Source organism: Bos javanicus, chromosome 16, assembly GCF_032452875.1.
Source record: "Bos javanicus breed banteng chromosome 16, ARS-OSU_banteng_1.0, whole genome shotgun sequence".
Classification (NCBI taxonomy): domain Eukaryota; kingdom Metazoa; phylum Chordata; class Mammalia; order Artiodactyla; family Bovidae; genus Bos; species Bos javanicus.
The window spans coordinates 37908154-37930498 of record NC_083883.1 but is presented as its reverse complement, the minus strand read 5'-3'; the positions used below and the strand labels follow the sequence as shown (position 1 = coordinate 37930498).

Genomic DNA, 22345 nt, shown 5'->3' with positions numbered 1-22345 from the left:
TAAACCACTTCAGTCATGTCTGACTCTTTATGACCCCATGGACTGTAGCCCACCAGGCTCCTCTGTCCATGGGATTTCCCAGGCAAGTGCCCTGCTCCAGAGGATCTTCCCAACCCAAGGATCAAACCTCCATCCCTTACATCTCCTGCATTGTCAGGCGGGTTCTTTACCACTACTAGCACCACCTTGGAAGACCAAAGAAACAGTATAAACTCCTTAAAGTATCTTCACTTAAACTTGACCCCAAAACTCAGACCTATTGGAGGTTTGGCCCTTAAACTCAGCCCTATTAGAGGCTCTGGCAACTCCAGCTGAGCCCAGGTTGGTTGTAGAGTGACCAACTACTCAGGCTTGCCCAGGGCTTTCTCAATTCTAAAATTGAAAGTTCTGTATTCTGGGACCCCTCTGTTCTTGGTAAACCAGAAGTGTTGGTCACCTACTTGCCTCTCTCTTTGGATCTTAGCAGTCCCTGTGTTTCTGAGCTAACATCCCCCATCTCTGGGCTCTTAGTACCACTTATTGCAATGAGTTGTGACTACTTGTTTGCTCATGACTCAGATGTCTGCTTTTCTAGGGAAGGTACCATAGTGGGAGTGTTTATACCCCCAGAATCTTGCATAAGGCCTGATGCAAAGCAGGTGCTCAAAATGTATCTGGTGAGTGAATTCTTTTATCACAGACTGCTGATGACCTGTGTTGGCCCCCATCTCTCCCTCAGATATAACAGTCTGTGCCCATGACCACATCAGTTGGCATCTGATTGGAATGAGCTCTGGGCCAGAAGTGTTCTCCATCCATTTCAATGGTCAGGTCCTGGAGCAGAACCATCATAAGATCTCAGCCATCACTCTCGTCAGCGCCACGTCCACAACCGCAAACATGACCGTGAGCCCTGAGGGAAGGTGGACCATAGCTTCTCTCATCCCCAGACATTTTCAAGGCAAGAAATTCCTCCACAAGTCTTGCTTATGAATGTAGGATCCTTCTTTCTTCCTACCTAGGCACTAACTCTCTCATTCTCCTTACAAGCTGCCCACGCTCCAGACATAACATTTCTTGGTCCTCAAAAACAAAATTTAGATACTTTGCTCTTAGACTTATAACTTGTTAGTTGGGGATGGAGGAAGTAGAAAAATTGACAAATATTTTTAAAAATGATGCAAAAGCCAACAAGATCTCTACTTCCTTGAAAGGAGAAAAGAGGAAGGAAACAAAAACATATCTGCAGATATTCTTTCTTGGGGTATTCAATATGCAGCTAAAGGAAAAGAAGTAGATGTTGGAGCCAGTCAAACTTCTGTAAATTTATAGAAAGACCAAGTTATAGACAGTGAAAAAGTTTTAACATGAAAAGATTGTCTTTCATAACAAGACGAGCACAAAGCCTTGCCCACAGAGGAACTCAGTGGATGTGTATTGACTGGAAAAAACAGAATCTAACCAGCTGAGGATTTTAAAGGACATCAGTGAATTCTGGTGGGAAAAAAAATCAACTTAGGTTGTTATATGCTGTCAGGTAAACAAAATAATGCTCTATTGCACATTGTTGCTTTAAAACTGTTAGGAGAAAGATTTCTGTACATAATAGTAAATATCACTATAGGAAATCATTGTGTTACCAAAATAATGTGTATAAAAGCAAGACATACAAAAAAGAGACACTTCTGGGATCATTTCAGTTTTTGTTCAAACTGAGTGGTCAAAATTATATTTGAAGTAATGAATTGTCACAATATTCCTAGAAGATAGAGTCCCAAATAACAATGAAATAATAAAACTAACATTACTGAGTTTAAGTACTTTTGTCTTTTTACAATTTCATACAGTATATATTAGTATTAATATTATCTTAATTTTACAAACAGATGATAGGAAAAATGAGAAATTGACAAGATCTAAGTCATAAAGTTTTAAGAGTCTGGAAATTACACAAAATTTTTCTCCCTTGAGAAGTACAAAGAAAACCTTTCCAATTTTTTCCCCCTAACCCATCCTCTCTCTTTCCTTTGCTTTTTATTCTTGCCTTCCTCACTGTACTAAAATAGTTTCAAACCAAAATATTCAAAAGTTTTCTAAGTACTATATTCACTGTTATTACTGAAAACTTCCACAAATTTATTTAAAAGATTTGCATTTCTATCAGCCTTAATGTCTTCTCTCAAATTCTTCCATTTCCCTTACGTTCTAACTCAGCTGGGATGCAGGCTTACATAGACATTAAAAACTGTGCAAAGAAAACCAGAAATCCTAAGAAACTAACTCGAGACCAGAGGCGGCACATTAAGAGATGGGAATACTTCATTGCTGCAGAGGAAGTCATTTGGGACTATGCACCTATAATACCAGCAAACATGGACAAGTGAGTTTGGAGGGGTTCTTACTACTGTGCAAATGTTCATGACATGGTCTATAGGGTCCTAGATTCATAGAGTCCTAGATCCATAGGGTGAAATGTCATGAGTTGACAGCTTTCAAGGAAATACGTGTATTGGATTTCATTTTCAAGTCAATCTGAAATTACTCCATACTCACCAAGAGAACTCAGCATGATAATAACTATAGTCATAGGAACAACAACAATAATAATAGCAGCTACCACTTGTTGAATGCTTCCTATTGCCAAGCAGTGTGGTAAACCTTTCTAAGAGCTTTAACTCCACAATTAGAAACAGCTCTTATTTATTTTAGAGATTAGGAAATGGGAAAGCTGGATTAAGAAAATTAGAAATTCAAATAGCTCTTAAACACTTGAAAAACACTCAAGCTCACTCAAGAGAGATATGCAAATTATTAACAAACTTCTGTGGAATACTATTTTTCACCTATTATCAGACTCACAAGTTCAGATGATATAATCTAGTAGCAAGACTGTAGGAAACAAGCTCTATCATGTATTACTGGTGAAAGAGTGAACTGGAAAACCATTCTAGAAGATAATTTGGCAGCATGTATTAAAATTACAAATGCATATATCTTTTGACCCAGCAATCCCACTCTGGGAATTTACTATATAGATTCATATATTTGCTTACAGGTGAAATGAAGTATGTACTGGATGTTCACAGCTGCATTGTTAGTAGTAGCAAAGGCTTGGAAACAACCTATGCAAGTGAAAGTTGCTCAGTCGTGTCTGACTCTTTGTGACCCCATGGACTGTAGCCCACCAAGATCCTCCTTCCATGGGATTTCCCAGGCAAGAATACTGGAGTGGGTTTCCATTTCCTCCTCCAGGGAATCTTCCAGACCCAGGGATTGAACCTGGGTCTCCTGCATTGCAGGCAGATTCTTTACCATCTGAGATACCAGGGAAGCCCTGAAACAGCCTATAATGTCCCTCAATAGGAATGTATGAGTATATTCACACAATACTAGGCGTCTGTTTTAAAAAGGAGGCAAACATTCTCTCTCTACTAATACAAAAGTTCTCCAAGAGATATTTTTTAATTAATAAGTCGAGGGAACAAGATAGTAGAACAGCAGATTCCCCTACTTGTATCCCCCACCAAGGGGATACCACAAAAATACAAAGGAACACAAGAGACTACTACAAACAATATATACCAATAAATTGGATAAGTAGCAGAAAGGGAAAACGGTCCTAGAAATATGCACTCCACCAAGACTGAATCAAAAAGAAACAGAAAACCTGAACAGATCAACAAGTAAGAAGATCGAATCAGTAATCAAAAACCTTGAAATAAAAGAAGCCCAGAACCAGATGGCTTCACAAGTATATCATACATGAATCCTCAAACTCTTCCCAAATATTAAAGAGTAGGGAACACTTCCAAACTTATTTTACAAGGACAGCATTACTCTTATACCAAAGCTAGATAAGGACATTATAAGAAAAGAATTACAGGCCAATATCCTTGATGAACATAAATGCCAAGTTATCAAAATATTAGTAAGCTGAATTCAATACCACATTGACATTATCATAAACTATGATCACACCTCCTGATTTCAAACTATATCACAAAGCTATAGTTATCAAACAGCATAATCATGTCATAAAAACAGACACATAGACCAAATGAACAGAAGCAAGGACTCAGAATAAATATATGCATGTATAGTCAATTAATCTTTGACAAGGTCACTAAGCATACACAATGGGGAAAGGATAGTCTCTTCAATAAATAATGGTGGGAAAACTGGATATCCACATGCAAAAGAATAAAATTATACCCTTAGCTTATTACATACAACATATACAAAAGCTAAGTAAAAATAAATTAAAAACTTAAATGTAATATCTGAAACCATAAAACTCCTGGAAGAAAACAAAACAAAGAAGCTCTTTCACATTGGTCTCAGCAATGATTTTTTTGACTATGACACCAAAAGCATAGGGTAACAAAAGCAAAAATAAACAAGCAGAGCTACATCAAACTGAAAAACTTCTGCAAAACAAACAACAAAATGAAAAGGTAACCTACAGAATGGGAGAAAATATCAGCAAACCATGTATCTGATAACAGGTTAATAGCCAAAATACTGGGTTGGCCAAAAAGTTTATTCAGGTTTTTCCACACTATAAAAGGAACTCATGTAATTCAATGGCAAAATAAACAAATGAAAACAGCCTGATTAAAAAATGGGCACAGGATTTAAACTGACATTTTCCCTACAGAAAACATACAAATGGCCAATAGGTATATGAAAAGGTGTCCAGCATCACTAATCATCAAGGAAAAATCATATCCTTGATGAGATATCACCTCACACCTGTGAGGATGACTAGCACGCAAAAGAGGTAACAAGTGTTGACGAGGGCACAGAGAAAAGGGAGTCCTTGTACACTGCTGATGAAAATATAAATTGGTGCAGCCTTTATGGAAAACAGGCTTCCCTGGTGGCTCAGACGGTAAAGAAACTGCCTGCAATGCAGGAGACCTAGGTTCAATCCCTGGGTCAAGAAGACCCCCTGGAGAAGGGAATGGCAACCCACTCCAGTATTCTTGCCTGGAGAATCCCCATGGACAGAAGAACCTGAAAGTCCATGGGGTTGTAAAGAGTCAGACACAACTGAGTGACTAACACTTTTACTTGTGGAAAACAGTAAGGAACTTCCTCAAAAAATTAAAAATAGAATTACTGTATGATTCTGCAATCTCACTTCTGGGTATATATCCAAAGGAAATGTAGTATATCCTACCAAAGAGATGCCTATACTCCCATGTCCACTGCAAGTGCTAATCATGATAGCTTAAACGTGGAAACAACCTAAGTGCCTATCAGTGGAGATATATATGTGTATGTATGTTACAATTATACGTGTAATAATTGCATAGTATTCAGCCTTAAAAAAGAAGGAAATCCTGCCATGTGCAATAATATGGATGAACCTGCAGGACATTAGGCTAAGTGAAACATTCCAGACACAGAATGACGTATGCGGAATCTAAAGTTGAGCTCATAGAAGCAGAGAGTATAGTGGTGGTTGCCAGGGGCTGAGAGGGTAGGGGGAATGGGAGAAGTTGATCAAAGTATACCAGTTTTCAGTTTTAAAATGAATGAGATCTGGAGACCTAATATAGAGCATAGTATATTAACTAAAGTTAGTAACACCATAGCTAAGAACATTGTATTATATTCTTGAAATTTGTTAAGACAGTAGATCTTAAGTGTTATCAAAATTAAAAAAATAAGCAACTAGGTGAGGTGACAGAGTGGTTATTAGCTTGATTGCGGTAATCTCATGTACTCATATACAAATCATTATGTTGTAAATCTCAGATACATACATTTCTCAGTTATATTTCAATAAAGTCAGAAAATGCAACAAAAAATTCAAGGTATGGTACAGAATATGCAAATAGCTGCTTTTTGTTAGAGGCATGAGAGGAAAAGAATAGTTATATCTGCAAGTCATATTTGCATAAAGATGCTCTGGAATTATCTACTTGAACTGAATACAAATGAGTATTTAGGAAAGGCAGGAAGGGTTAGGGAAGTGGGGTTAAGAAAAAAAAAATCCAGATTGCTCTGTAGCAGCAATCAGTGCTTTTTATTGTATATAATAAATCCATAAAATGCATAAACTCTATTATGGAACTCTGCTTTTACAAACAAAGGCAATATAAAGGACCAAGGGGGAAAGTAGTTCATGTTATCTCCCCTAAATCATTTATTGCAGTAGCTACAGAAGACAGGTGAAGGCAGTTGGTTTTCAGTTGGCACCAGGACTGGGTGGATAGTAGAAGGGATAGCCCAACAGTACAGAACTATGTTTAATAAAGACAGTAGAAACTTCCCAGAGTGGGAATGTGTTCTTTTAGAGATGGAGAAATACCTGGAAAGCCAATTGCTTGTTGTTTTAGTCACTAAGTTGTGTCTGACTCTTTTGCAACCCTATGGACTGTAGTCCATCAGGCTTCTCTGACCGTGGAATTTTCCAGACAAGAATACTGGAGTGGGTTGCCATTTCTCTCCAGGGGATCTTCCCAACCCAGGCATCAAATCCACACCCCCTTCATTGGCAGGCAGATTCTTTACCACTGAAATTCTTAGCCATCATGGGAGCCCTTAGGAAAGCCAACAGGATACTATAAATTAAGTGATACTTAAGAACAATTCATAGTGTATCTTATCCTTTCATCCAGGTAGACCTTTCAGAGATAGCTACTCTAGAAACCGGAGAGATAGGAAGATGTAAGTAGCTGCTTCTAACCAAGATTATGACTTCATCAGTGGTGGAGGAGACAGATCAGAGGTTTCCAGTTTTCCAACTAGAGAGAAGATATCAGGACTTTGCAAATCACATTAAGGTTTTCCTCCCTGCCCCCCCAAGAAAACTAGCATTTTATCTAATTCAAGAACAGAACTTCTAAACATAGACTCCCATCCTACTGGGGTCTCTACTTGAGAAAAATATTTAATCTTTTAAACTTTATTTCACTTTAAGAAAATACAGATCTCTGCATTTGGATAATTTCTCAAACCGAATTGGAAAACATTATAAGAAGGTTGTCTACAAACAGTACCAAGATGACTCCTTCACCAAACGCCTGGAGGATCCCAGTAGTGAAGGAGATGGGATCTTGGGCCCTATTATCAGAGCCCAGGTCAGAGACACACTGAAAGTAAGTAACAGAAATACAGAATCATGGAAGAACTTGAATAGTGAAAAACAGATGATAAGTACTGGTTGTTTATTTTTTTTAACGTGTCCATGTAATTTTGAATTCAAATGTGGTTTTAAATCTTTTTCGTATTTGCGTTTATTATAGCCTATCTCATAGTACAAATCATCTAAAATAGTTGATCAGATTATAAAGGAATAAACCAAGGAGCCGATGTAACTGGGGTGAAGGATAATGTGGGGACAAAGAAAATAAAGCCAAGGATAAGTATGATGAAACACATACCATATGCTCCTATAATGTCTGCAAATTTTGTCCTAGGCTTTCTAGCAGCCAAAATAAACAGGTAAATAGGTCAGGCAAGATTCACAATAGTCATAAAAGAAGTACAATTTCCCCTGTTATTGAGACTTAGAGAAAGTTAGCCTATGGATGCTTAAAAAGAGCGTGCTGTGTGATGTGGTAGATGCAATCCTTGACCTATCTACAACTGGTATGATAAATGTAAAAGCTGCATGGCTTTTTATTTAATTATATTTATTTTTAATTGATTGATGATTCTTTACAATATTGGTTTGATTTCTTTTTGGAGGCCTCGGGGTCTTCTGCTATCATTTAGAGGTTACTCTGTAGGAGTTGTTCCATATTTTCATGAGTTTTTGATATATTTGTTGGGGGGGCAGGTGATCTCCCTGCTTACTCCTTGGCCATCTTCTTCCACTTCCTAAAAGTTGCATAGATTTTTAAAATGTTTCTCATTATAGCTGAGAGCATAACCAAATTGAATGAAAACAATTCATCAATGTGGTCTAAGCATGTAGTTCTCTGATGACTGGTCTCTGATGAAAGTAAATTTTGATATGTGTCAGGAACACTGAGTGTTCCTCAGGCTGGTTTCTTTACATATTGTATCATGTCATCACCTTATCTTTTGGTAAGAACTAGACATCAGAGAATTAAAAGTTGCAATCCTTGGCTAGATTCTAGGATGAACATAATCTGCAGATTAAAGATGACCCGAATGCTTTAGCAAGCAACCAAGTAGAAGATAAGATTAATGTTGTTTTTTTAGATTAAGGAGGCTAATTAGGACTCCTGTGTGATGAAGCTGCTTCCTTCATCTCTTCATGGAAATGAACTAAGAGGATATCTTGCAGACAAAGCCAATTCTGTTCATTAAAAAATAAATAACCAAAGGGCAGAAAACCACCTTTCTCCTGTTTCTCTCTTCCTTCCCTCATTTCTGATCCCTTTTAGGTGCTCTTAGAAAGTATAAAGATGCCTCATTGGAAATTCAAAATCTGGCTATTTGCTATGCCCTGTCAAGAAGATGTTTTGTGAGGGACTTCCCTGGTAGTCCAGTAGCTATGACTCTGCACTTCCAGTGCAGAGGACCCGGGTTCAATCCCTGGTCAGGGAACTAGAGTCCATGTGCCACAACTAAGAGTTTGAATGCTGCAGTTATAAGACTAAATGCCTAGAAGATTGAAGATCCTACAGGCCCCATCTAAGACCTGGTGCAGCCATGTAAATAATGAATAAATATTAAAAAAAAATAAGAAGATGGCATCAAGGACAAGGGTTTGGGAGATCTGGCAGACTGGAGAAGGGAAGGAGCAGATTCAAAGGCAGATGTGGTCCAAGCCAAAAGGAGAGAGAAAGGGAGATGGGGCTCAACTTGGAGAGGGTGATGTACTGTGAGGAAAACGTCACTTCTAAAATCAAACTTCTCTTTCCATTTTCCACCTTACTATGTAAGTGGAACTCTCTCAAATGCATCTGTCGGGTGATGGGAAGAGGTTGCCCCTCACATACACAGTTATTAGTTTGCATTCACATAAAGACACAAACACACATACGCACCATGCAACAAGTAAATACGCAAAGCTAGCATTGTCTATTTTCATGATTGACCTTAAATCCTGAAATAATGGATTTGAATTAATTTTGTAGATCGTGTTCAAAAATATGGCCAGCCGCTCCTACAGCATTTACCCTCACGGTGTGACATTCTCTCCTTATGACAATGAAGTAAACTCTTCCTCAACCTCAGGTTTGAATCTTTCACGTCTACTGAATGAAATACTGACCTCTGAGAGACTGTCATATTGTCCCACTGTCCTTCTTGCCTGTTAGTATAACTTGTACCGTCAGATGGTATACATGTAGTGTGTGTGCTAAGTTGCTTCAGTGTCTGACTCTTTGTGACCCTAATGACTATAGCCTTCCAGGCCCCTCTGTCCATGGGATGCTCCAGGCAAAAATACTGGAGTGGGTTGTCATGCCCTCCTCCAGGTGATCTTCCCGACCCAGGGATGGAACCCGCGTCTCCTGTGTCTCCTGCATTGACAGGCAGGTTCTTTACCCCTAGTGCCGCCTGGGAAGCCCCCAATATACATGTAGGGGTATCCTCAGAATCACAACCAAACACTGCTTACTTCAGGGAGTTTGTTTATTCTGATGACTACAAAGTATGGTGTCCTTTGTTAGTGTAATAAGAGGCCTCAAGTGGACCAATATCTAATAGCTACAAGCTATCCAGAATAAAATGTGGAAAATTCTGAAAGAGATGGGAATACCAGACCACCTGACCTGCCTCTTGAGAAACCTATATGCAGGTCAGGAAGCAACAGTTAGAACTGGACATGGAACAACAGACTGGTTCCAAATAGGAAAAGGAGTACATCAAGGCTGTATATTGTCACCCTGCTTATTTGACTTATATGCAGAGTACTGGGCTGGAAGAAGCACAAGCTGGAATCAAGATTGCCCGGAGAAGTATCAATAACCTCAGATATGCAAATCACACCATCCTTATGGCAGAAAATGAAGAGGAACTAAAAAGCCTCTTGATGAAAGTGAAAGAGGAGAGTGAAAAAGTTAGCTTAAAGCTCAACATTCAGAAAACTAAGATCATGGCATCTGGTCCCATCACTTCATGGGAAATAGGTGGGGAAACAGTGCAAAGAGTGTCAGGCTTTATTTTTTATGGCTCCAAAATCACTGCAGCTGATGATTGCAGCCATGAATTTAAAAGACGCCTACTCCTTGGAAGGAAAGTTATGACCAACCTAGATAGCATATTCAAAAGCAGAGATGTTACCTTGTCCACAAAGGTTCATCTAGTCAAGGCTATGGTTTTTCCAGTGGTCATATATGGATATGAGAGTTGGACTATAAAGAAAGCTGAGCGCCGAAGAATTGATGCTTTTGAACTGTGGTGTTGGAGAAGACTCTTGAGAGTCCCTTGGACTGCAAGGAGATCCCACCAGTCCATCCTAAAGGAGATCAGTCCTGGGTATTCATTGGAAGGACTGATGCTGAAACTCCAACACTTTGGCCACCTCATGTGAAGAGTTGATTCATTAGAAATGACCCTGATGCTAGGAGGGATTGGGGGCAGGAGGAGAAGGGGACAACAGAGGATGAGATGGCGGGATGGCATCACCGACTCGATGAACAGGAGTTTGAGTAAACTCCGGGAGCTGGTGATGGACAGGGAGGCCTGGCATGCTGTGATTCATGGGGTTGCAAAGAGTTGGACACGACTGAGCGACTGAACTGACTGATCCAGAGTTCTGGACATCTCCCAGGAGGCTCAGTGTAAAGAATATGCCTGCCAATGCAGGAGCCTCAGGAGACACAGGTTCAATCCCTGGGTCAGGAAAATCCACTGGAGGAGGAAATGGCAGCCAACTCCAGTATTCTTGCCTGGAAAATCCCATGGTCGGAAGAGCCTGGTGGGCTACAGTCTATAGGGTCGTAAAAGAGTCACATATGACTTAGAGACTAAACAGCAACACCAATTCAAAGTTCTATCAAATGGAGTTTAATATAAAGAGAATATCCCTTTCTCAACACTGATTCTATTGAGAGCTCAATTATTTTAAATTACTCATTCATTTTTTACTTATTTTTTCCATGAAATAATTTTGAAAATCAAAACCAGTTTTAAATATACTTTTTTTTAGGCAGCAACACCATGATCAGAGCAGTTCGACCAGGGGAAACCTACACTTATAAGTGGAACATCCTAGAATCTGATGAACCCACAGAAAATGATGCTCAGTGCTTAACAAGACCATACTACAGTAATGTGGACATCACAAGGGACCTTGCTTCTGGACTGATAGGGCTTCTTCTAATTTGTAAGAGCAGATCCTTGGATAGACGAGGCATACAGGTATTTTGTCCCTGAAGTAACCTTTCAGAAATTGAGAACTTCTGATGGGAATAGAGTAGTTCTCATTGGTAAATAACGGGGCTTTTGCGTCTGAAGAACAGAAAATATTTGTAGTCCCTTTTTAGCGTGAATGTAACAAGCCTTATTCCTTTAGTTACTTTATTGTCTTATTTATTTCTTAGATAAGTCTTATATGGACTCTATTGGAGAAGACAAGTCTACACTACTATAACAGTACTTTTTGTTTGTTTCAAATTCCAGATCTGTCCATACTGGCTACATGATAAGCAAGTCACTTAGTTTCTCTTAATTTTTTCCTTTCATCAAAACAGTATTATTCCTTCCTAAAATTTTTACAGAGCTGTTTCAGGGCTCAGTGAGACATCACCTGGTAAAAGTAACTCTCACAAGGGCTTTGTTCACAGTGGGTTCACAGATGTCTGAATTTGTGGCTCCTCGGGCCCCGAGACCTGTGTGCCTTTAGTTTCTGAGAACTCAGTGTTGTAGGTAATCCTTAGGCCAGGATGCTAATCACTGCACACAGCACTTTTATCCTCCAGAGGGCAGCAGACATTGAGCAGCAGGCTGTGTTTGCCGTGTTTGACGAGAACAAGAGCTGGTACATTGAGGACAACATCTACAAGTTTTGTGAAAATCCTGAGAAGGTGAAACGTGATGACCCCAAGTTTTATGAGTCAAACATCATGAGTAGTAAGTCGGAGGCCTCTTTTTGTCCATCAGTTTTTTATTCCTGTGGCTGAAGTGTGACTGTATCAAGAGGCAGAGGTGTGAATTAGAATCCACTCACCTCTTAGTCTCACTTCCAGTCCAGGAATTTGGTGATGAAATTACTGGGTGATAAAGAACTCTTTTTACAGCAAGAGGTCAATGCTTGTTATCCTTAGACACCCTGTTGGTTTCCTGCTTCCAATACATGTGTGTGTGTGTGTCTGGGTGTGTGTGTGGTTTGTGTGAGCACATGTGCATGAACACATGCTCTGAGCAGGGAAGAACAGGGTGAAGGGTGGGGGTAGCTAAGGGAAGAGGCCTTGGTCAAAGGTATCTGAGGATTTTAGACTGGGTGCAAGGTGAATAGTCTTTATGCCCAGGGCAGAAACAAGGTAAATGATCTAAAGCTAGACTCAAATCAAACTAAGCAAAATGCAAACAGGGAGCCAAGAGTCTTAGAAAGCCAATCCATGAAGAGGTTTGAAGTGAGCAGTAAGAAGTACAGAACAGAAAGAATAATCTGAGTCAGGATTCAGCAGGCTTTTCTGTAATTTTAAAGTCCGTGCTCAAAGCCACTGCTATGGGAAGTCTGGGAGAAATTTCACTGAGCCAGCTGGAAGCAAACTTCTCCCCAAGGGTCAGGGTCCCTTTCCTCAGAGCTGGGAGTTACTGTACTCATTTTCTCTCATAAGTAATCACAGAAAGGAGGACAATTTCTCCACAGTCTGTTCATATAATTGCAGATGACTGACAGTTGACGATTATTAGAACTGGCAGTTACCAGGAAAATAACTCTGAACAGGGAGTCAGCCTCAGCTTTTTTTGCTTAATTTTATTTTGGCAGCAAACCTGTCATAGTTCTAGACCAGTGCTGTCCATTTGAAATTATATATGAGCCATAAATACAATTTAAAATTTTCTAGTAGACATATTAACATTAAAGAGAGAAAGGTGAAGTTTGTTTTAGTAATATGTTTTATTTAATATATTGCAAGTATTATTTAAACATATACTCAATATTAAAATTAAAGAGATTTACTTTATTTCTTGCTAAGTCTTGGAAATCCAGTGTGTACTTTATACTCACAGCACATCCGAATCCAGATTATCCATATTTCAAGTGCCCAATAGTCACTAGTGGCTAGTGGCTACCACATTAGTGCAGCTATAGATCATTTAGAAAAGCTTCCAGAATCAGGTACAAAGTAAAAATACATTAGGTCAGCTGTGTGATAAGTATTTAAGTGCTCACTAGTGCCAGGCATTATACTAGGATGAGGGTTATTGTGGTAACCCTGGCAGACATAGACCCTGCCCTCATAGAAATCATCTGTGATTTTATTAACATGCTTAGTATATAAGTAAATACTGATACTGCCTAAAAATGTATCCCATTGAAAGAGAATGAAAATGTCTGAACTTGATAGCTGAGTGCAAACTAGAGATTATATAAATGCTAAGATGGAGCAATAAAAACTGAAAAATATGCTAAATAGACTTCGTTTTTAGGGATAATTACTTGTATTCAATAACTAATGCTTTAAGAATTTGACTTTCTTATGTTATGCTTTTTCTCCAGGTAAAATTACTCTAGATAATATTCTAAGTTGACTCTCAGAATATCTTTGAAAGCAGACCTAGAGTATAAAATATACACTTAACGAATGAATAAATCAATGTGAATGAAGGCTTTGTTTTTATCCTGACCTTTCTCCCTTGGCTAACTTTAAAGAATAAGTTCTCATTTGAAAAGTCTGTGTTTGATGTTCAATCTGGTAAAGCTTATCCCATATAATCACTAAGACACAACCAGAGTATCATTGGGTTATCATTAGCCACATTTCCTCTTGTTGGTATAGGCCTGATGTTTTAACAGATTTCACTCTTACAGCTATTAACGGCTATGTGCCTGAGAGTATACCCATACTAGGGTTCTGCTTTGATGACACTGTCCAGTGGCACTTCTGCAGTGTGGGAACCCAGAATGACATTTTGACCATTCACTTCACTGGGCACTCATTCATCTATGGAAAGAGGCATGAGGACACCTTGACCCTTTTCCCCATGCAGGGGGAATCCGTGACTGTCACAATGGATAACGTTGGTAAGACTTGGATATTTAGAGGGGATCCTCTGCTCTGCCTGGTCTGCTGCAGCTCTTCAGACTACCACGCTTCCTGGGCTTCTCTCTCTGATTCCTGGTGGGCTTTCCTTTCAATACTATTCATGATTTCTGTTGGGAGAATTGATTACTCAAATGGGTCCAGTCCTTTTATGTGCATTTCATTTATCCTTCTCTGGGCTAAGTGAATGTCATTGCAATATGTGCCAAATGCCTAGGACTCAGTAGACAATCAACATGTTATATCTATGGAAGACTTGCCAGGAAATCACATACCATTTCAAAGAGATTCAATATTGTCTTGGATCCACTTGAATTATTTATTCCTTAGAAATACCTAGATGTTTCTTATTTCTTGGGAAACAATAGAAACAAAAGAAACAATAAGATGTTTCTTATTTCATCATCTTTCACCTAACTTCAGCTCTCTAACAAAATGTGCAACTCACAAGAGCTTTGATATTCAGACCATTTCATTCTTGGGCTTCCCAGGTAGCTCAGTGGTAAAGAACCCACCTGCCAATGCAGGAGACATAAGAGACCTGGATTTGATCCCTGAGTTGGGAAGATCCCCCTGGAGAAGGGCATGGTAACCCACTCCAGTATTCTTGCCTGAAGAATTCCGTGGACAGAGGAACCTGGCAGGCTATAGTCCATAGGGTCGCACAGAGTCGGACATGACTGAAGTGACTTAGCATACATGCACATTTCATTCTTGATTCATCTCTTTTTGAATATATTCTAAAACAGGGATTCTCAAACTATTTGTGCTGAAAGTTTTTTCTCCCTAATTTGCACCCACCAATACTTTGGGTCCATATTCTGTCAAATAAGATCAATGTACTGATCACATGGCTGGATGTCATGGAAATGTCAGATTGCAAAAAGGTTTCCTATACTCTTTCCTCTCGATTTCATTCCTTATGTCACTGTGGAACAGTAACCAGCAGTTCACAGATCAGTTATGGTCCACAGACCACAGTATCCCTGATGAAAGTTCACTGGAAATTATCTGCTACAATGGACCATAGAGTTTTTAATATCTTTTTCTGTCCTCAGAGTTCTCTATTCTGTTTGTTTCTTTTTTGTAGGAACTTGGATGTTAACCACCATGAATTCCAATCCAAGAAGCAAAAAACTACGGCTGAGGTTCAGGGATGCTAAGTGTATCCGGAATGATGATGATGACTCCTATGAGATTATATATGAACCTTCAGGATCTACAGCCATGACTACAAAGAAAATTCATGATTCTTCAGAAATCGAAGATGAAAATGATGCTGACTCTGATTACCAGGATGAACTGGCTTTAATACTAGGTCTTAGGTCATTCAGAAATTCATCACTGAATCAGGAGAAAGATGAGCTCAATCTTACCGCCCTAGCTCTGGAGAAAGACTCTGAATTCATTCCTCCAAGTGCCAACAGATCTCTTGGTTCAAATTCTTCTTCCCCAAGTCATGTTAGCAGGCTTATTGCCAACAACTTTGCAGAATCTCTGAAAACTCTTCTGCACCTGGAAGCCCCTGCAGCTGGTTCCCCCCTGGAACACGCTGGCTTAGATAAGAACTCAGCTCTCAACCCTCCCATGGCAGAGCATTCCAGCCCTTATTCTGAAGACCCTAGAGAAGATCGTCCACTCTCAGATGTCACAGGGATAAGCCTACTTCCATTTGGCACAGGATTCAAAAATCGAAAACCTGCCAAACATCAAAGATTCCAGGTAGGAAGAGGCCAAGCAGCAAAGCATAAGTTCTCCCAGACGCGATTCCCAGCACATAAAACCAGGACACGTTTAAGCCAAGACAACTCTTCTTCTTCCAGAATGGGGCCCTGGGAGGACATTCCCAGTGACCTGTTACTCTTACAACAAAAGGATCCATATAAGATTCTGAATGGAGAATGGCATTTGGTTTCTGAGAAAGGCAGTTATGAAATAATCCAAGATGCTAATGAAAACAAGACTGTTAATAAGTTGCCAAACAGCCCCCAGAATGACTCAAGGACTTGGGGAGAAAACATCCCTTTCAAAAACAGTCATGGAAAGCAGAGGGGCCACCCAACATTTTTGGTAACTAGACGTAAACCTCTACAAGACAGACAGGATAGAAGAAATAGTAGATTGAAGGAAGGCCTTCCGTTAATTAGGACACGAAGAAAGAAAAAGGAAGAGAAGCCTGCATACCATGTTCCTCTATCTCCAAGGAGTTTTCATCCTCTGAGAGGAGAGGTCAATGCCTCATTTTCAGACAGAAGACATAATCATTCATTGTTACTCCATGCGTCCAATGAAACATCTCTTTCCATAGACCTCAATCAGACATTCCCCTCTATGAATCTTAGCCTTGCAGCCTCACTTCCTGACCATGACCAGACCTCACCAAATGACACCACCAGTCAGACTAGCTCCCCTCCAGATCTTTATCCGACAGTGAGCCCAGAGGAACACTATCAAATATTCCCTATTCAAGACTCTGATCCAACACATTCTACTACAGCCCCCAGTAACAGATCTCCTGATCCAACACATTCTACTACAGCCCCCAGTAACAGATCTCCTCCCACACAGCCCAGCCAGATACCCAACTATGACCTAAGAAACAGGGCCATCCCTACTGATGTGAGTCAAATTTTCCCTTCCTTGGAACTCGAAGTCTGGCAGACAGCTACCTCTCTAGACCTCAGTCAACCATCCATCTCCCCAGACCTTGGCCAGATGGCCCTTTCCCCAGACCCCAGCCAGGAGTCTCTCTCTCCAGACCTTGGCCAGACGTCCCTCTCTCCAGACCTTGGCCAGGAGTCTCTCTCCCCAGACCTTGGCCAGACAGCCCTTTCCCCAGACCCCAGCCAGGAGTCTCTCTCTCCAGACCTTGGCCAGGCGTCCCTCTCTCCAGACCTCAGCCAGGAGTCTCTCTCCCCAGACCTTGGCCAGACAGCCCTTTCCCCAGACCCCAGCCAGGAGTCTCTCTCTCCAGACCTTGGCCAGACGTCCCTCTCTCCAGACCTCAGCCAGGAGTCTCTCTCCCCAGACCTTGGCCAGACAGCCCTTTCCCCAGACCCCAGCCAGGAGTCTCTCTCTCCAGACCTTGGCCAGACGTCCCTCTCTCCAGACCTTGGCCAGGAGTCTCTCTCCCCAGACCTTGGCCAGACAGCCCTTTCCCCAGACCCCAGCCAGGAGTCTCTCTCTCCGGACCTTGGCCAGACGTCCCTCTCTCCAGACCTTGGCCAGGAGTCTCTCTCCCCAGACCTTGGCCAGACAGCCCTTTCCCCAGACCTCAGCCAGGAGTCTCTCTCTCCAGATCTTGGCCAGACACCCCTCTCTCCAGACCTCAGCCTGGAGTCTCTCTCTCCAGACCTCAGCCAGCTTGATCTCAAGCAGACATCACCTCCTCTAGATCTTAATCAGACATCCCACACTTCTGAATCAAGTCAGTCATTGCCTCTTCCAGAATTTGGTCAGACTTTCCCTAATGCAGATATTGGTCAGATGCCATCTCCTCCACCAGACTCTACACTAAATAACACTTTTAAACCAGAAGAATTTAATCCGCTGGTTGTAGTAGGCCTCAGTAGAGATGATGGAGATTATATTGAAATTATTCCAAGGCAGAAGGAAGAGAGCAGTGAAGAAGACTATGGTGAATTTGAGTTTGTAGCCTATAATGACCCTTACCAAACTGATCTTAGGACAGATATCAACTCCTCCAGAAATCCTGACAACATTGCAGCATGGTACCTCCGCAGCAACACTGGAAACAGAAAATATTATTACATTGCAGCTGAAGAAATATCCTGGGATTATTCAAAATTTGTGCAAAGGTTTGACCAGTTCTTATATTTTCATTTTTTGCACTAATGCTAAAAAAAGTAATTATAACAGTCTAAGAAGATGATTTTGGACAAATCACTCTAAGATAACTTAGTTCCCCTATATAGTGCAACTTGGCTTATACTCTTTTCCATTGTCAATTCCAAGATAAGCTTTTCTACTTCAGGTGACATCTGGACAACACAAGAGCCATCACTGTGAGAAGTCTTTGATATGGTGTATTTAAATCAGCATCCTCCTCTCTCTTCTTTTCTCATCAAAGATGTTCCTACTCCTTCTTGCTCCAGTGCAGAGCCCAATCTATCAATGTTGTTGTTGTTTAGTTGCTAAGTCATGTCTGACTCTTTGTGATCCCATAGACTATAGTTTTCCAGGCTCCTCTGTTCATGGGATTTCCTAGGCAGAATACTGGAGTGGGTTGCCATTTCTTCCTCCAGAGATCTTCCTCACCTAGGGATTGAAACTGCATCTCCTGTGTCTCCTGCTTTGGTAGGCAGATTCTTTACCACTAGCACCACCTGGGAAGTGACTTATCAATAGCTATAGGATAATCAATATGATTTCACTGAAGTTGGCTTCACATCTAAATTTGTGATGTAGAAATCTCCTTTTGCCATTACTTAACAAAAACATTTTTTAATTGTTTACTGATCAGTATGAAGTATATACCATCTTGGTGAAGATTAAGTCAAATTCCATGTGATTCCAGTTGCAGAGGTCAAGGGTATAAAGTAGCTTAGAAGCAAAAAGCAAGTTTATACCCTCGATTGAGCCATTCATTAGATTATGATTCATCTTGATTGGAACTTTTATTTTAACTTGGTTTATAGCATCACTCACCCACTCCAGTGTTCTTGCCTGGAGAATCCCAGGGACAGGGGAGCCTGGTGGGCTGCCATCTATGGGGTCACACAGAGTCGGACACGACTGAAGTGACTTAGCAGCAGCATAGCATCACTCAGTTAATAAGTCTGTGTGTGTGTGTGTGTGTGTGTGTGTGTGTGTGTGTTCAGTCGTGTCTGATTCTTTGTGACCCCATGGACTGTAGCCCACTAGGCTCCTCTCTCCATGGAATTCCCTAGGCCAGAATACTGGGGTGGGTTGCCATGCTCTCCTCCATGGGATCTCCCCGACCCAGGAATTGAACTTGCATCTCTTATGTCTCCTACATGACGAGCAGGTTCTTTACCACTAGTGCCACCTGGGAAGTCCAATAACTCCTTAACGAGGGCTTATTCTCTCCTAGGCATTGTGCTAAGTGCTGAGACAATAAAAGAGAATATAAACGCACATGACTCCTGCTCTCACTAGACACATTGTGTCTAGTCGGGCAGGTAGATATGAACCAAGTGCTCATATAAATAAATGTAAAAAAAATAACCATGATGAAGACCAATAAGGAAAAGTGATCGATGGTGATATGAGAAGTAGCAAGTCTGACTGAAAAAGTGATGTTTGAGTTGAGACCTGAAAATGAACAGGAGGTGGAGAGGGGAGAGCATTCTAGACAGAGAGAACAGCATGATGAAGGCCCTGGGGAAGGAGGAAGCCCTGAGACTGAAGGCCTCTGTAGCTGGAGCTCAAGATGAGCATGTGTGCTAAGAAAGTGTTTGGCTAGCTCTGTAGAGATAAGATATTACTAGGCTTTGTGGGCCCTGGGAAGAATTTTGATGTTTTTCAAAGAGCAGTAAGAAACCCTTCAAAAGTTTTAAGCCACTCCTAGTTGATTGGGATATTTGCAGTCTTTTTAACAAGGAGTTATACCAAGTGGGCCCCAAGATCTGCTTCGGCTCTAACATTTTAGGGTTCTAGCCACTTTTCAACCATAGAGTTGAAGGAGTTGATGCAATTTTGTAAGTGGATTGACTTACAACAGAGAGTTTTTAATGGCTTGACATGCATTTTTTAAAGTTAGTTTTCATTTTAATTTGCTCAAGTGTGGAAAACCACATTGGACTGGGTTCTATATTCTGGGATGACAATATAGAAAAAGAAGAGAAAGGGGTACAAGAAGCAACTACAAACTCTTGGGGATAACTGATGACATGGTAGCTGATGGCCATATTTATACTGTCCAAATATAGCCCATAGCTTTCACAAAAGCTAGTTGTTACCCTAATAAATTAAAATCAAAGTGCAACTAGAGTAAGCAAACACCACACATGGTGTGATTCAGAGAAATTATTTCATTAATTTGGTGCCTGACATTTCCACATGAAAACTCTGTGAGTTTAAGAGACTTTCTCCTGTGACTTCCTATTTAAATGTAACACCCTTTACTATATGAGAATAACTAGTTTGTCTGGGGATTGCTAAGCAAGTTCCTGAGGGAGTAAGGTTTTCTAGAGTGTAAAGAGATGAAACCAGTTCCTTCAAAACCCCATGTGTGTCGCCTGGAAGAATCCCATGGACAGAGGAGCCTGGCCAGCCACAGTCCATGGGGTCACAAAGAGTCAGACATGACTGACATGACTTAGCACACACATTCATGTGTGTTCTAGGGGACTGTATACCATGCTTAGAGTTTGGAAGAATGGGATTACTAGTATAGCAAGACTAGAAAGAAGGCAGAATGGGATTCTCTAACGATGGCTTGTATTGTATAACAAATACTATGAGATTCATGGTGAGCTTCTGGCTTGTTTCCCAGATTCTTGGAAAAGGAAATGACAACCCATTCCAGTACTCTTGTCTGGAGAATCCCATGGACTGTAGCCTGTCAAGCTGCTCTATCCATGGGGTCGCAAGAGTTGGACACAACTTAACGACTAAACCACCCAGACTCTAGGGAAATTTAAGATTTAGTAGGAAAATTTGATATTCTCTAGTCCCAGACTGAGCTGGTGAACCACATGCAGAATAATGTGATTTAGCAAAAGCAAATGTGGGGAGAGTGGCTACTTTCAGAATATAAAGCACCCACCCATCTAGTGGCCTTTACAGAGGTGACCCTCTAAATCAACTGACCATTATCATCTGCCTGTCCCAAACCCTGGCACTATTCCATTGCATGACTTTCTCTACTTTTAAAATTAAAATCTGCTATGTTGATATCTGATTATATTTGTCATTCATTAATTGCAGTTGTTGCTGTTCAGTAGCTAAGTTGTGCCTGACTCTTTGTGACCCCATGGACTGTAGCCCACCAGGTTCCTCTGTCCATGGGATTTTCCAGGCAAGAATACTGGAGTGGGTTGCCATTTCCTCCTCCAGGGGATCTTCCCAACCCAGGGATCCAACCCCTTCTCCTGCATTGGCAGGCAGATTCTTTACTGCTGAGCCACCTGGGAAGCCTTATTCATTAATACATAAAATAAGTATCTGCTTACTATTTGCCAGGTACCTTGCTAGGCACTGGAAATAAAAATTATAAGCAAGCTAAGCACAGTCCCTGATCTCATGGGGCTTTCACTCTAATGGTAGAGTCAGATTTTAATAGGTAATCTCACAAATAAATAATATATAATTTACTATATATACTATAGAAACCCTATAAGAATACAACAGGGATTTACTATATATACTACAGTAACTATGTAGAAATTTAGGGAATGTTAGAGAGAGATTTGATCCAGTCTAAAGGGTCATAGGAGGATATGCTTAGAAACAATACATGAGATGGGAGCTGAATGATATTTACTGGCTTATGATTTTAGTCCCTTATATTTTAATTCATTTGTTCATCAAATATTTTCAAATATCTTCTTTACACTAGATGCTATGTTCAGAAACAGAGAATTTCCTCAATTCTTTGAATGGTCTTTAATTTGTTCCTTTAAACAAATGCTATTACTTTCATTTCAGTGATGATGCTGACTATGTTCCAGAGGACACCGTATACAAGAAAGTAGTTTTCCGAAAGTACCTTGATAGCACTTTTACCAAACTTGATCCTCAGGGGGAGTATGAAGAGCATCTTGGCATACTTGGTCCAGTCATTAGAGCTGAAGTGGATGATGTTATCCAAGTAAGTTATCTTTCGAGCATTGATAAGATCATCAGAGGAATTTCCACAAGCACCAGAGGGCTGTAGAGATGGAAGTGGCAAGAAAGCTATAGGTGACTTACTTATTTTCTAAAATTAACAAATAACTACATTTCTTTTCAAGACTTCTTACCAACCTACTTGCCACTCTTCAAGAAAAAAAAAGAAATGATCTCACAATTTTATTTCTTCCCCTGCCAAGTTCCTGTTCATTCTACATGGGCCAATTCCATCTCTCTGAAGAAACTATAATTCTCTCAACCTCTCCTAAACATTCAACTGAATTACTCCTCCCAGGCATTCCCACCAAATCCCATCCATACTTTGTTTACAGTACCTTTTGTCTCCAGATTTTTAACTGGAATTCACATGTACATATCTCTTTACACCAGTAGATTGAAATCTTATT

General features: G+C 40.4%; 1 protein-coding gene across 2 annotated transcripts in view; it reads left to right on the top strand.

Moving 5' to 3' along the window:
- Nucleotides 1–22345, top strand: part of F5 (coagulation factor V) — an 81373-nt gene that overhangs the window by 35268 nt on the left and 23760 nt on the right. The window contains exons 6-14 of one of the 2 annotated variants that reach the window (XM_061382542.1): nucleotides 719–940; nucleotides 2194–2359; nucleotides 6911–7088; nucleotides 9042–9141; nucleotides 11060–11271; nucleotides 11832–11982; nucleotides 13892–14104; nucleotides 15214–17941; nucleotides 21756–21918. In XM_061382542.1, the coding sequence (XP_061238526.1) occupies nucleotides 719–940; nucleotides 2194–2359; nucleotides 6911–7088; nucleotides 9042–9141; nucleotides 11060–11271; nucleotides 11832–11982; nucleotides 13892–14104; nucleotides 15214–17941; nucleotides 21756–21918 (4133 nt within the window). The remainder of the gene's footprint in view (nucleotides 1–718; nucleotides 941–2193; nucleotides 2360–6910; nucleotides 7089–9041; nucleotides 9142–11059; nucleotides 11272–11831; nucleotides 11983–13891; nucleotides 14105–15213; nucleotides 17942–21755; nucleotides 21919–22345) is intronic. The other variant, XM_061382543.1, reaches the window with a different exon arrangement.